We start from the raw sequence: 16,989 nt of genomic DNA on the forward strand, positions 1-16,989 counted from the left end.
TCTAATTAGGCGTTTTAGAGAAACTTGACGTAATTAATATTTGAAAATTTAGGATATGAAGTTTTTGGATAAACTCAATTATTCTAAAATATGTAAAGCATCCTACCACCTCCGTTTATACCGGAAGTTGACTAAAACTTCCTTATTTTAAATATAACGCTCTGTATATTATTATGGATTGCGTTCCGACAGAACAGTTCTTGACAATTCCATAGATAACTTATGCCGAGTGTTTTACGAGGTATGACCAATTTTATTTTGAAACAGTGTCCGATTTGACACTCTCTAGATATCTTTATAAATAATACAATTGCAAATATTTTGCTCAGTACAATTTTTTAATGTTGTCTGTTTTGATAAAACTTCAAAATGCGAACTAAAAATGTCTCAACTTTCTTAAATAAATCACCCTGTATATTATGATTTTATTAGAAAGAACTTTAATTATTCTTTAAGTTTTTTTTTAATTACTCCTCATGTCTAAATGTAACAGTTATTGAGATATTTAGCTTTAAACGTTTGTACATATTATAATTTTGATTTTTATTGTAAGTCGGACAATTTTCAATTAAAAGTGATTCATCTACACATTGAACTAAGAGCTAACGGCAACGATGTTAAATGTCAGAAGTAAATTCTTATTGTGGTCATTTTTATTGTGTATGCTTCGCTAATATAAATAAGTGAACAGTAAGATAGTTCCATAGAGTTTGCCCCCGTAACAATATAACTTGGTGCGATTCACGAGCTTACAATTAGATAAGTTAATTGAATAGTTTGAAACATCGGTAAACTTATCAACATTTCTCTGATCTATATATTTAGGTTGTTGGAATGAATGGGAATGAGAGAAATAGTTTATTCGTTCCACATTCTATATGTGCATAGGCGTGGTTTGCTCTATTTCTTGGGAATATTTGTATCAAATAGACTTTATTATTACTTTAAAATAGTTTTGACGTAAGTGAAGTAAATTTGATGTAAGTTTATTCTTTTTATAGTATTAAACAATTAACGTCCGATACAATAAAATTTTAAGGTGAAAATTTTCGAAACATTCGGAGTGTAGATGCACTCTACACCTTTTACATAAATAAATAGTATTACTTTTGCACATGCGACATTCTTGCACTAGTATCGTCTCTTTTTGTAATGTGGCCAATATTTTCGAATCTACTTTCATCTGGTAAAGCAAATTTAGATTGACATCCATCCACTAAGTGACACTTATGTAGCGGTTTCTTCACTATTCTCTTCTCTTCATGTTTCTTCTTCTTAGGGTGCCTGTCCGTTCCGAACGTTGGCGATCATTCTGGCTATGATGACTTTGTTAATTGCTATACGGAATAGCTATGTTGAGGTCTTTCTATACAATTCTCTCAGCGCCAGGATATTCTTCTTCGCCCTGGGACCCTTTTTCCTTCAATTTTACCTTGCAAAATGCATTGGAGTAGCTCGTATCTGCCTTGATTTCTCATTATATGTCCCAAGTACTGCAGCTTACGACCCTTCACGATGTTGACCAAATCCGCGGCTGTGTTCATCCTCCGCAGTACTTCTTCATTGGTGACTTTGTCTGTCCATGGTATCTTCAGGATCCTTCTGTATAATCATAGCTCAATTTTCTACTCTGTACAAAAGCACTGAGTACACGTAACATTTAAGGAGCCTTATTTTTGTTTCTAGGGTGAGGCCATGGCTCTTGAACACAGAGCTCATAGTCAAGAATGCACTTTTTGCCTTTCCGATGCGACATTTAATCTCTTGTTCATTCCATATGTTCTACTTGTTTCCGTTATTTTGTTCAGTAAGTTTTGTAGCCCTTCCATGGCATTGGAAGACACTATTGTATCATCTGCATACCGCAGGTTATTGAGCTTTACTCCATTTATTGAGATGCTTTCATCAATATCGTTAGAGCCTCTTCAAAAATGTGCTCCGAGTACAGCTTCATGTTTGCCTGAACGAAATCTATGTCGGCTCATCCTTTCTCTTATAATGTGCACTTCTTCATCCTCATCCTTCGACCAATACATATCAACTTGAGGCAGAGTGTGATAACCAGATAATATACATATGCCAATAATTTTTTTAAATCTATGTATATTATCATGTAAGATTATCATCAATGTCTTCTACATCGGAAACTTAATCTAATTCCGGCGGCACATAAACCACATCAAGTGAGTCTACATTTTCAAAAACTTAGTCTTCTTCTAACAAATCCATTAACTCTTTAGTAGTCAGTGCCCCCTTCATTTCATATTTCGAAAATTTACTAAAATAAACAAAAAAAATGCAGTACTATATACACCCGTTCCCATGATAGTAGTTTAGCTTACCTCATTTTAATTTATATGGAATATAAAACACATAAACACAAGGAAACTATCAAATCATGTTAAAAAAAACAAATATAACGTTTACAGCACACAACACTTCCACAAATAAAGTGTAATGACGAGATCGTGTGTTAAAATTTCAGATTGTTTAGTCTAATGAAAAATAAGTATTTTGTAAAGTTTTCTGTTGTTTGCAATACTGTATTAGGCACTCTATAATAGCAATAAAATTTTACTTTACTTTGTTAAGACAACTATAATATACCTGTCAAAACACACATGATAATTTAACACTTATATCGGTCTTAGATTTAACTTTACTTAATTACTTATGTGTTTAAATAAATATTTAAAATATTATTTTGGTACGCCTCTGCAAAGTTGATAAGTGGAATATGATTTCGTCGCTTGAAGTGCGATGTTTACAATTAATCACCTTCAATTAAAAATTGTTATGACATGGAAATTTTAGTGCCATGATTAATGAACCAATAAAAAATGTGCAAAGTAGATAAAACACCCTATATCTCGGTTATTGTATGGTATTTCTTTCGAATTATTGTGGTTTTTGTTGGGTATATTTTTAATTGTTATGGTTTATTGACTATTCATGCTTCTAATAAGTTAATAATGTAACATTTCTTTATTGTTTTTTTGCCACTTATCCATTGCACTTATTATCTCAGTATTTATCTATTTTTGATGATTAAAATGGCTGTTATTACCGTTCCTCCTTCCAGGGCCGGAATGAGTTCAATCATCGGCAGTATATTTTTATTTTCTTACCCAATAACTAAAGAATTCTTAGAAATACTAAATACGTACTAATGTAGGAATAAATAGGAACTGTAAACCTAAAAGCATGTTTTGATATTATAGTTGGTGTTATTTTAGTGAACATTTGGAAGATTGAACTTTGATGATATCCCATCTTCTTATGAAGAAGACCTGGGAAATATTGCTTACAATATTTTCCAGGTAAAATTTCCGTACTTTTATATGTAAACATCGTACTTCAATAAAAGGAATATTTTTTATATATATTTATTTTAACCAAATTTTTATTTTTCAGAAAGATCAAAAGTCCCATCCGACGCAGCTTACAAAAGTGAGTAGGTAAACGAACAACATTTTATCCATAGTTTTTCCATTATATTGATATATATTCTTTTTTCGTAATATTTTTGTGTAAGAAATTTTGGACTAAGTATCTATGTAACAGTACGAGAAAATTTGTTATTTTGATTATAATACTGTGTGTTATTTTAATTAGAAATAGAAGACAAAGGATAAATTACTAAACCATATATTGAGTATGGGTTAGGTTTAACATATTCATTGTCAACTTGGACGGGAGAGTTATACCCGTGAGCCAGTTCTATTTCTTTATTGCATCTGTCAGTTTTTCCTCGGAGTTGTTTTTAACAATGTGTATTACAGAAAAAAAGATACAAACGAAAATATTATTCTAATACATGAAACTACCTGCCATATACTGCTATAGGTTTACATGAAATATACGGAAACATGGAGTTAGACACAGTTCGGGTTAGGGACCTTCAGGACATTGGGAGCAATAGTAAACAAAATCCTTGTTGACTTTACCATTAATCCAACATACCTGACATCGTCTTCTTTTCGCCTTTCCATTTTCACCTTTGGAGCAATATTCTGGCAGATGCTATACGTTAAATCTTGGGATGGGTTCTGCAGGTGGTGGCCAAGTAATTTTTCAATGACTGCAAGCCGAAAATCGTAGTAATTTAATTTGTTTGGACTATTGCCGTTATATAGAAACCATGAGTTCAAGAGCATGATTTGACATATATGGATAGCAACTTTCTTATACCAAATAAGAGTTTTATGCTCGCAACTGTGGTAAAATAACATTTGATCAGTACTGTCTATCCCCGACATAAAATACTTATTTGTGAGTTGTGGTTTCTGCTCTTCACCTGACCTCGTTTATTCGTAGTTTCTTGTAATTCTCAATTAAATTCACTGGATATGGCTAACACCTCCCTACGGTCCTTCCACTTTGTGACACATATGCCTCGAAAATTAAATTGGTTGACCACTTCACCTTTTTTCAATTTTTTGCTAAAACTTCAGGCGGATTTCCTTTTCGATTAACCCTTAGTGTGCTTGTAGCATATTTTTGGTTATTCAATAAAGTCTCAGTGAGATTGACACTATTATAGAAGTTGTCCATGTAGATCGCATGACCAGCACCAAGTTTTTCTTCTAATAAACGTTTACCACCCTTTCGGTATGCCGTGAACCTCCTAACTATACATCAGCTGAATCTGAGTGGTTTTAATGAACCAAAAAATTTTAATACCAGCCCGTTTGGCTCACGTAGTGAGTACAGCTTTACACCAAACTTGTGTCGTTTTCCCTTAATGTATTGCAGAAATTTTAAGCGACCTCTCCACAGGATCATGGATTCATCCAATAAGAGTTCTTTATTGGAGTAATAAACTGCATTCATTTATCATCGAAAGAATCAATCAGTGGCTTGATTTTTTTGATTTGTGTTCGAGTGACTTGATTTTGGCAGTTTTATAAAGGCTCATAAAGCTTGAAAATGCAGTCAAATTAAAGAGATAGTGTTTCATCCAATAATGGTTAAGTCCATTTATTCGATTATATCTTTTACAGTTATACAGTTATATCTTTCCAAGATGCAATTATTGATTTAACTCCGGAACTTTGACAAAATAATTCGACAGCGTGTGCATTTGCTTTGATACAGAGATCATTGTAAAAATCATCAGTTGCTAACAAGTGAAAATAATCGATTGGTTCTGTTCCATGTACGTTAAAAAGTAAACCAGGAATTTTATTGAAATTAAAACTAATCTTTTGGGACTCAGTGAATGACCAATCAATCTCTAATCTGGGGATCTCTAAGACTGGTGGTGTCGGCGGAGATTGAGAAGGGTTAACTCGAGCAGCCCGGTCATTGATCCATGAGAACTGCAAATAAATAACTACTTTAGACTAAAACAAATCCTCGCCAGGAGCCAATAAACGCACCTGGCGCGTTTACATTACATGCGGGTTACTACTTTATGTGATTTTAGCTCAAAATACTGTTCAAAAATGCTACTATATAAGGAAATAATGAAACAAGACCATTTTCTTAAGTCCAAATAGATTTTGCAATATCCTTTCTTCAAACGAGTCACCTGAATTACGTAAGCACACACACACTCGGAACCAACCTTCTCTCGTCAACACACTAACATATGTATATAATAAACATCCAACTTAATAAAATTCGTTGTAGTATTCGTTGAACCCAGCTAATATTATGACCAATGAACATAAGACCAAAGAATATAGACGCATATGCGTCTATATTTTCTTTGATAAGACTCTAGAAAACGCGCCAGGCGCATTGGTCGCACGTGGCAGAAATTTCCGACAATGCTGTGCGTTGGTGGCAACGAATGTGTTAAACAATTAAAGTATAAGAACTTATTCGAAAAACAAGAATAAAAATATGAGAGTATCAAAAATTAAGAAGGAATATATTTAAAACTTAGACGATTTAAATATTGTAGCGAGATTAAATAAAACGAGCGGTTCAAATTTATATAAATATATTTATTTATAAGTTTATAGTTCGGTAATATCTTATCATATATATATATATATATATATATATATATATATATATATATATATATATATATATATATATATATATATATATAAACTAAGGTACACTCAGGAAGTGTGGTGGGTTTTTCGGTCAAAGTGGAGAAATAAAAGACAAAGAAGATGGCTACTTCATCTATTTATTGAAGACGTTTCGCTTTCTGCTCAGAAAGCATCATCAGTTCATCTAAAAAGAACAATATGAAACCAAACATCCATAGAGAAGTTATAACCAAAGTGTGTTACCTTACAAAGACATGTAGCAGTCAGTGATGTTAAAAATATGAAAAAGCTTACAAAGCTGGACATTCAGAGTTAACGTTGTATATAACAATTAATTGAAACTAGGTAAAGTTTGCAATTTGACAAAATTAGCACAGCAAAAGAACATGTGATAAAAGTACATGTATATATAAAAAAAAAAATTTATAAAAACTTAGTAAAAAACATTAAGGTTTATTTTATATATATATATATATATATATATATATATATATATATATACATATACCAAAAGTATTGTTCTATAATCATCTGGAGTAGTCCCACCTAAGTCGTTGTTTAACGGATCGACCTTTCCCGCGCTCGATACATCCGTGGAAAGTTCTCGGCGCTTTCGAGATGCAACCGTTACATGGGCCACGCCGAATGCATGTTCGTAACAATATTTTTAAATCTAACCCTACTTTCTAGAGAACCTCGTTGACAGATGTCAACAATTTCTTCTATCTAGATATCTAATGTTGTTCAGATGCACTCCGTTGACTACTTACTACGCCCTCCTGTAGTTCTCCCAGTACTTGCTCGAAGATATTGTTTAATAACATCGGGCATATAATACATCCTTGTCCCACTCCTCTATCTATGGAGATTGCCTCTGTCAATTGCCTCTGGTTATTCACTTTAATTTTGGAAGTTTGGTTGTAATACAAATTATATATTATTCTCATGTCCATCATCGAAGCTTCTTTCAAGATCGTTATTTTTTTGCTATAGTTACGAAGGTCGAATTTAACCAGCTTTGGGGGATTTTTCCTGTTACATATATTTTGTTATATATAATTTTTATCCATTTTATTCCCTATTTATCTGTTAGGCCCTCGGGCTTTAATTTTTCTAATAGCTAACTTCGATGGTAATCGGGGTTCCTGTTTGGCATTCCGTGTCTTCAATGTTATTCTGCCCTTCATCCTCAAAAGTTACTTCCACATATTTCATAATAATGTATTGTCCAATCTCGTAGTGTACTTTTTTTATTTTCAGGAAAAAATTTAGTTTCGCTAATTCTCCCGGTTAAAGGACAAAAAGACAGATTTGTTGTTGGCCTTGATCGAGAACTCCTTGCAGTTACGTGGGATGGAGTAAGTGACAAAGTAACTAACGTAGAAAAAATTGTCGAAGTTCATACTGAAAAAGAACTAGTTAATAACAGATTTAACGATGGTAAATGCGATCCTTCTGGAAGAATATGGGCAGGTAAGACTTTAGTTTAGTTAATTAATTGATTTTGGAATGTACATAGAGTAGGGATTTTTGTGCTATGGGCTTGAGATATTATTTTAAGTGCAATTTCGATATTTTTTACTTCTATTTTTAAATCATACTAAAATAATAGGAACAACACATTGTGATGTTCTTTTTTATTTACAGTTTTTTAACACTTATTGTAATTTATTTTTGTTCTTCTAACACTAACACTTAAAACACAATTAATTTATAACATTTATTACTTAGTAGTGCAGATTTATTTTATCGACCAACTCCTACAATTTAATTGATCTATATACGAGTATATACGCGCTTCAGCCGTTCTGGAACTTTATCCGCACTGCTGAACACCTTAGAAGTATCTCGAAGTGCTAGCTTCTTCGAACATACTACTCGCAGATTAGGCAGCAATTGATTCTGGTCAGATTATCATTATATATTTTTCGTATTTGACCAGAATGGTTTTTGATTCTTTGGAACGGCCTGGTGTGAAATACTGTCTGCAACCTCTGGTTATGTATCTTTGGTCTCTTATTACTTGGTCTTTTTTATGTTGAATCTTCTAAGAAAGGAAATTTTAGTTATTCCTATTACTGAGTTCACCAGTATTATTATGGATTTATCTTGGATCTTGGGGAATGGTTCATAAAATTGTTTGATAATGCAGTCCTGGATGTTGGAGCTTAGGAATAATTGGTCTGGTTTGTAGCTTCAATTTTGAGTCATCCCCCCTCCTCTGGAGATTCTGCGGCTGGGACAAATATTTATTGAATAAAAAATACAATAAAAATACATGTGAAAATACACAAGAAAATATGCATAAAAATACAAGTAAAAAATGTTCAGAATAATTCAAACAACACTGCACTACTTACAGGGGAAGGTCGGTGGTGATGACGGCATCTTAAGCTCCTACAGGTCCATCCTCGGTCGGTGTGCCAACTCCTCCAACGGGTTCGTCTTTTTTTCGGTCGTCCGGATCCCATCTGCCATATCCAACGGGGTTTCGTAGGGTACCAGTGTGCCGAAGCCTACGTGGTCGTCCGACCACTTTCGATAGGGGGGCGATGACTGGGTCTACTCCGGGACTTCCATCGGCATCTGGGGCTTCTAACTTCGAAGAAGCCTGGCTCGTCAAAGATGTCTACACGTCGAAGGAATCAGGTCTGCAGAAGGCCTCGATGTCGGAGTGTTAGAGTATTGCTTTCTAACACTACATGGTTCTCCCCATTATTCTCCCCTAAAAAATTAACGCTCAGTACAAAAGCCTCCTCATTCGTTATGTCCTGCGATGGAGAGGGGTGGTTGGTTATAGCTTGGGGATCAGATATGTACCGCTCCTTTAAGGAGTGTGACCGGTTTGATCTTCGGACATGTGGGCCCCACTGATCCATTGGAACACACATGTCACTCGGAGCTGGGGTTTGTACAAATTGTGTGTGGTAAAAATTCAGAATTTTTTCTTTAAGCTGGTTCTATTATAAATTTATTAGATATTATAAATCTATATAAATACAAAAAAGACTGTATACTGGACTCCACAAAAACACATTAAAAATCTTGGTTATGGTACGGCTGTCAGAACCCCACCACTTGTTGGAGTTCAATCAGCAGACAGAATGAATGAAATCGAATATAGGTAATGGATTTTGACAAGAGCTATGACCTTGTAAATAACAGGTAAACTTGTGTACTGCATCGGCATGACTCATAGCTCTTGTTAAAATCCATTACTTCTACCAGCCTTTTATACGATTCCTTAAAGGTGGCAATTGACATAAATACCTTGTTCTTGTTACGTATTTAAATTTTTCATTTAATTGCATGTTTTTTTTATTTTCCATACACAGTTAATCCATTGCAAAGAGGACTTAGGTTAGTAAGAGAGTTCTTATGTTTTTATATAATATATAACTTTATTGATATTTGATATACATATCCTTTGAATAGATATATCATTATCTATTCTTTCTTGTGTTTCTCACCTCTATAAACGACCCCTCCCATAATCTACCAAGACTGAGCAATGGTGCCCTCGAGCATATTGTGTACGGTGCTTTAAGATTAATTCTTAATAGTCTATTTCTCTAAGTATATAACAATATTGCAATAGTTAAATGAATATACTCTAATTACTGAAGTATACAATTTACACTAAATGGATTTTTAGGTACTATGGGAGAAGAACCAACCAATGGAAATGTTGCTCCGGGAAGAGGTTCCCTATTTTCAGTTCAAAATGGTAAAGCAGTTAAACACTTAGGAGAATTAGGAATTTCGAATGGATTGGCATGGAATGAGCAGCAAAAAAAGATGTATTATATTGATTCCTTTAAAAGATGTGTAGAACAATACGATTTTGACATTCAAAAAGGAACAATTTGTAAGCATTTATAATATTTTATATAAATTTATATTTAATTTTAATTTTGTGACCTGTTTATCATCACGTATTCGTCAAACACATCACCTAGACTAATTTTAGTTGCAGCCAATAGAAAAAGTATCTATAAAATTCATGATATGAACATGTTTTAATTTTAGCCAATGGGAAATCTATATTCAGTCTCGAAAAGAATAACGTAGAAGGATTTCCTGACGGTATGACTATAGACGTTGATGGTAATCTGTGGGTAGCTATTTTTGGTGGATATAAAGTGATCAAAATTGATCCAAGAGAACCTGAAACTCTTTTAGCCACAATTCCTATTCCTGCAAAACAGGTAAGATAATAAACATGTAGAAAAATAAATATATTCAGATCAGCTTGTTTTCCGTAAGAGAAAAGTGCGTTTTTCTTTATGATATTGTGATGTTTTCTGTATGATTAGTGCGCCAATTATATAACAGCTCAGTATTAAAAAAATACTGAGTAGGAAAAAAAGATCTTTCATAGTATTCAACGATGTCTATACTTTTGTGGTAGAGAAAGATTAGAAGAAAAATAGAGACAGACAAAAGTTCAGTTACGAATACTAATTGTTTTAATGAATAGTTTCGTATTAATTACAATAAAAAGCAAAAAAGTCAAGCAGAAGTTGATTGCGTACATAGCCTCAATTTATGGCTAGCCGATCCTTGTGCGATTATACTTTCTTCGTGAACTTTCTTCGTAACCGTGATGCAGAAATCAAAATAATATAATTTTAAAACAGATGTTGCTTTCGGAACATGCAATGGCCTCTGTATAACATATGAGGACATCATAAAGGGGATCTGGGTATATACATTCCGTCTAGAACAACGCTGGTTTCCTCTTCTTCGACTCGAGTATGTATATTTCGTCCATCCTATGGCTCTAGAGCCCAATTCGAGCACTGGCCTCATTCATGAAACCTTTCCAGTCACTCTCTTCTACGATCGACTGCCAAGAAGATTTCAGGCGCCAATGTAGCTTAATTTTTAAAGCAAGTGGCGAATTCTTTATTCATACATCTTGGATTTAAATGGAGTTACCAGTACGATGTCGAAATAATTCCCATTTAATATTGAATCTTAATAGTTCATAAAAAGTTGCGAAACTGCAACACGGGGTAAAATAACTCTCAAATAGGGCAACACAACTAATATTGCCCGAATAATGAAAATAAGATGATTCCATCTCTCTCTATTGTCCCATTCTCCATCGTTTAGGCCTCTCTTACTCATGGCGTCGTCTACTTCGTTCCTCCAGGATCTTCGGGGTTGTCTTCTTTTCCTCCTTCCTATGGGGCTCCATTCGATTGTTATCTTTATCCATCTGCTGTCGCTAATTCTTCTTACATTTCCATACCACTTTAGTCTTTTTTGTTCTATATAGGTTAGTATGTCTGTTTCTATTGATGTTGTTTGCTTTATTTCGTCATTACTTCTCCAATCCATTCTTGTTACTCTGCCGTATCTTCGCAGGCATTCGATCTCTATTGCTACTATTTTACTGCTGTTTTTCTTGTTAATAATCCAATTTCAGCCCCATATGTCATAATCTTTTGTTCTAATGTTTTATAAATCTGTGTTTTTGTCTTCATATTTACGTGTCTATCCCACCATACCGAGTTAAGTTGTCAGATTGCTGTTCTTGTTTGTCCTAATCTTTGCTTAATTTCTTCCTCTGTTGTTACCTTTTTCGTGATTATAAACCCCAAGTATTTGAATTTATCCTTTCCTTTGATTGTTACGTTGTCGTCAATCTTTAGATCTTCTATGTCTTCTTTACTTGTAGATAGGTACTCTGTTTTCGCGATGTTAATATCTGGGCCAGCCTTGATATATTCTTGTAGTTTCTTCATCATGTAACCGAGGTCCTCTTGGTCTTGTGCAATCACTACTTGATCGTCTGCAAAGCTAAACATATATAGGTATTCGTTTCGTACCTGTACTCCCATGCCTTCGCATTTTCTTTTCCATGCAGTCAAGACTTTCTCTAAGTATATTTTGAATAGTTCTTAGTTTGTTTCATTTTTAATGGACACTTTATTTTATTTATACAGAGCTTTTGCAGCTTCTATGAGTTCAGTCTGTATTTCTAATTTGTACATTGCCTCCCATAGTTCTGACCTTGGTACAGAGTCATACGCCTTACTCAGGTCCACAAATGCCAAATGTATATCTCTATTTTTTTCTTTTTTCTGTTTTCTGTTCTCCATTTATGGCTTTCTGAAATATCCATTTTATCATTCGGTGTAATTTTTTTGAGCCATACTTTATAAGCTCAGGTGAGATGCCTTCAGGTCCCGGTGCTTCCTTTTTTTTATTGCTTTTATGGCCGTTCTCATTTCCCTATCTCTTATTTCTATTTCTTGTTGTCGAGATCTGCTTCGTGTTCGCCTGTTTTCTTTTCCAATGAATTGTGGTCTTTGTTCTGTTAATAGTTACTTGTAATAGTCCTTTCATACTTTGTCCTGTATATTTCCCAATTTAATTTTTTCTTTTGAGTTTTGTTTGAATCCTCTCAGTACTTTCCACGACTCCGAAGTTCTTGTATCTCCTATGTATGTTTCAATATTTAAGCAGGTTCTTTCCCATTCTTCATTCTTTTGTTGTGTTATTTGTTTTTTCACTTCTCTATATTTTTCTCTATCTTCTTTATAAAGTTCATCGTTGTTTGTAGTCAGCCATTTTTTATATAGTCTGAAAATAAGATGATGCTGGTCGTAAAGAAGGATGTTTAGTCCTTAAAAAATTTAATATAATTACAAATTTATGATCTTGCCATGCATAGCGTAAGGAAAGTCTAAGAAAATAAGATACTGATGGTAGAAACTTGAAAATGTTAATATTCTATTTTTCTTCTGCTACTGTCAAAGAGCGGCAACAATTTTGGCGAATTATTTACTATTTTAAATCTTCCTCAGCAAAATGGTTGAACCTTAGCCAGCCAATCAAAACTGTTCTTTAACACCGAGCAATATTCGCGTAGTAGAAAAAAGAATATTTATCGATGGTGACATGACTATTTTTCTTTTAGGTGACTTCTGTAACATTTGGAGGACCTAACCTCGATGAACTATATGTAACATCAGCGAAATTTACCATTAATGGGGAAGTGCTTCCTCCTCCAGAACATGGAGGAACCTATAAAGTTACAGGATTAAACACCAAGGGTTATCCAGGAGTAGCTGCTGCATTATAGAGATATGTTATCTCAATTAATAATATTGTGTACAGATATTGTATCACATAAACAAACATACTGAATTAAGAATAAATACACTCTTTTAAATATATGTCGTTTATTCGCCTTCATGAAGTAATTAATTTAAAAACCTTTTTTTATGAATTTTTAAATTTATTTAAAACACCAACCGAAACCAAGGCAAGCAATCATACAGACTGTCTCAAAATGGATTTGAGGTTTTAAAGGAATAAAACAAACATTAAAATAATTGTAGAACAATTTTAATACGTTAAAAATGCGGATTTAGTGTTAAAACAAAACAGCGTTTAAATGCTAACCGTCTTCTTCGTAGCAGGCTGTTAGTCTAGAGAGCAAGCTGCGGAAATACGCTGACACATCTGAATGGGTATGTTCTGTATAGCATTGGTAATGCGGTCTTTCAGTTCCTGGATCGTTTTTGTCAAAGCTGAATTTTATAGGGATGAAAGTTTAAGTCCTTTCGCAATATTCGTTGAACACTAGCTGGCGTCAATTGCAATGATTGAGCATGTTTACGAACCGACCGCCTGGGATGGCGATTTACAGCGCGCCGTACCCTGTCAATGTGTCAATATTGTCTTGCGTTCTAGTGGTTCTAAGTCTACCAGCTGGTGTGTGATTTATGACAGAAGGTGTTGCTCGGAATCTTTTCACACAATTCTTCACCAATGCTGCCGACGGTGCATCGGCTAAACGTCTGATATTGAAATGTGCACAAAAACGTCGAGGCGGCACGATATAAGAATTCAAGCATAAACGCCCATTGCTCTACTGACCACGGTGCCATCACTGCCTTCGTAACTTGATCGTAACTGAACTGCGCATGATTGCGCAAGGCGCAACCTATCTAGATGTTATCTACACTCTACACTGTCAGCTCCCTCCTACTCAGCGAAAAGCCGGCGCCAGAATAATTTCAAATCTTAAATCCATTACGAGACACCCAGTATTAAACATTATAGAAATCCGTTCGTCAATTTTCGCTATAATTAAAAAATGGATTGCCAAATTCGTGTGGTTATTACTTGTTTTTAATATTACCAAGATATTAGTGAAAGCCAATTTGGTTTCATAGATGGTATGAGCACCAGATATGCTTTATTCGCAATGCGAATATTGATCTAAAAAAGTCTCGATCAGCAGACGAATGTTTTCTCATGTTTTATTTCATAGAATATGAGAAGGCATTCGTTAATGTGAAGCACGGCAACCTTATAAATCTGCTCAAACAAATTGAGTTAGATGGTAAGACATAAGGTTTATTAAGAACTTGTACTAGAACCACTCCCGTGTTATGTATATTCTGAATCCATTTTTCAAGAGACGTTCGAAGATATAGAAATAGGAATAAAGGTGAATTGAAAACCAATTAATATCATCCGACACGCTTATGACACGGTCCTCCTTGCCAATGATGAGAAAAAATATGTTATGAAAACCGTTATTGATCCTGATTTTTAATGAATGTCTTTATTAAATTTGAAAATTTATGAAATTTTTGATCTAGTTTGTGAATTGCGTTTACCGTAGATCTTCTTCGCTGAAACGTGTCAGTAATCTTATCACTATTTGTACTTTCTTAAATACTATTTGCAGATTTACTCATTAATATTGTCAGTTTTTGTCGTTCGTTTATATTTATATGGGCTAATTTTTTTAGTTTCATTCATCATCATCATCATAAGTGGCTCGACCTTCCGTTGTGGATCTTGGCCTGCTCACAAAGAAGTCGCCACACCTGTCGATTCCTGGCAACTTCCCCCCATATTCTGACCCTTAGAATCTGTAGGTCTTCTTCCACATCATCAATCCATCTCCTTCGTGGTTGTCCTCTACTTCTTGTGCCCTCTGGTTTTGAAAATGTTAATCTCTTCGTGTATTCATAATCTGACATCCTAACAATGTGTCTAGCCCATTTAAGTCTCTGCACGAATTTCACAATATCTGGATCGGTGTATAACTGATATAGTTCAAAGTTGTATCTTCGACGCCATAGCCATTTCGGGTCCATTTCGATTCCTGGGTCTTTATTGTCTTTGACTTTTAGGATGGCATTTGACACTTCTTCTCTTGTTGGGTCTTCACTGTGTAGTTGACGTTGTAGATTTTGTCTATGTTGTAATCTCCTTCAATATCGTTTATATTTAGATGTTCACTGAAATGTTGTGATCTTCTATTAAGAACAGTTTTTATCATGTAGAATTTCACCGTTAGTGTCTTTACAAATTTTTAATCGTGGTTTAAATTTCTTACGTCGATGGATATGTTTTTCTTCTCTTCTAAGACGTCTATACTTTTTTTTTCTCCGTGTACAATCTCCGTCGATGGTTTTTTGATATGCTGCGTTCTTTCTATTTGTGGTCATTTCGCACTCATGATCAAACCAATGATTTCTTTTTTCTGTAACACAATATCTCGTATATTTGTCCATAGTTGGTTAATGTCTTCTTCTTCTTCTAAGTTTTCTGTCCTTATTTGATCTTCTATTTGCTGTCTGTATATATTTGTGTGTAAAGTCTAATAAGTTAGAGTAGTGTCGATGATTATATGATCTATTTGTTAGGTAATCGTTCTATTATCAGAAGATTTCCAAGTTCCCTTATGTATATCTTTATGGGTAAGCCAGCTATTACCATATTCTTAAACATCGCAAAGTTTATGATTCTGAGACCGTTATCATTATAGTCTACGTGCAGGCTATTTTTTCCGATGGTGGGCGAAAATATATTCTCTGTTCCGACTTTGGCATTAAAGTCTCCTGCTATTATTTTGATGCCATTTTTTGGGCACTTATCGTACTCTCGGTGTAGTGCCTCATAGAACATGTCTTTTTCAGTTTCATTAGAAAATTTAAATTTGACCTTATGATTGATACTAATAAAAGATATATGTAAATAATGCAACAGTTTAAACCACGCAAGTCCACGCAACACTTAAGATTCAATATCAACCTGTCAATAAAAACTAACTGAGCTGTGATTATGCATCAGTTGAGTTTAATTATTAGTGAGTGTTTTTACGACAGAGAATTGGTAAAATTTTAGAACATATCATAATTATATGTGTTAATTTATTTTATAATTAGCTATCGATTTTAAGGTTCCTATATGAAGTGTATGACAATTATTTTTAATATAGTGTAATAGTTTAGAGGCACATACCTACTTCACTAATATAAATACTTATATATTTTTTGAATGTTGCCTTTGTAAGCAATTAAAATTACAAAAGTTACATAATAAGCAAATTTGCTGGTTTGACAGAAAGTTGCGTCTTCCTCTAGTGACATGATGAATTACTTCTCCAATAAAATTTTTTTTAGTCTTCCACAGATCTACCGCTCAATGTTTTTTCAGTTTTCTATTTTGTTATGGTTCTAGTAATGGTTGCAGTATGCCATTTGGGTGAAGCACTAGTCTGCCATGGTTTGATGCTTCTATCAAAGAATATAGACGCATATTCTTTGCGTCTATGAAAGGATTGGTGATCAACTCTTGCTATTTTGATCACATTGGTCTTCCACATTCTACTTATGTGGTTATTTCATTTTTTTCTGCTTAGTTTCCACTCGTTTGTTTCTACATTGTACACTACATTTTCTTCTGATATCTTTACTCATCTTTCGATCTATCAACGTATTTCTGTTTCTACCTCATCTTAGGGACAAAGGAAGACCAAGGACGGCATGCAAACAATAAAACATTGATAAAGCAATGAGTTCCCGAGATTTTGAAGGAGATGAATGCTTGGAAAAATAGGAATATATATATATATATATATATATATATATATATATATATATATATATATATATATATTGTTGTGATTTGCTTATAATTGTAAATCTACTTATACTTA

At 33.9% G+C, this 16,989-nt stretch overlaps 1 protein-coding gene across 1 annotated transcript in view; it reads left to right on the plus strand.

Moving 5' to 3' along the window:
• LOC140446463 (uncharacterized) overlaps positions 1-16,989 on the plus strand; it is a 63,032-nt gene that overhangs the window by 11,960 nt on the left and 34,083 nt on the right. Inside the window, exons 3-7 of the mRNA XM_072539016.1 lie at positions 3,415-3,450; positions 7,272-7,484; positions 9,667-9,879; positions 10,041-10,219; positions 12,943-13,106. Coding sequence (XP_072395117.1) covers positions 3,415-3,450; positions 7,272-7,484; positions 9,667-9,879; positions 10,041-10,219; positions 12,943-13,106 — 805 coding nt within the window. The remainder of the gene's footprint in view (positions 1-3,414; positions 3,451-7,271; positions 7,485-9,666; positions 9,880-10,040; positions 10,220-12,942; positions 13,107-16,989) is intronic.

This window comes from Diabrotica undecimpunctata, chromosome 7 (genome assembly GCF_040954645.1).
Source record: "Diabrotica undecimpunctata isolate CICGRU chromosome 7, icDiaUnde3, whole genome shotgun sequence".
Taxonomy (NCBI): Eukaryota; Metazoa; Arthropoda; class Insecta; order Coleoptera; family Chrysomelidae; genus Diabrotica; species Diabrotica undecimpunctata.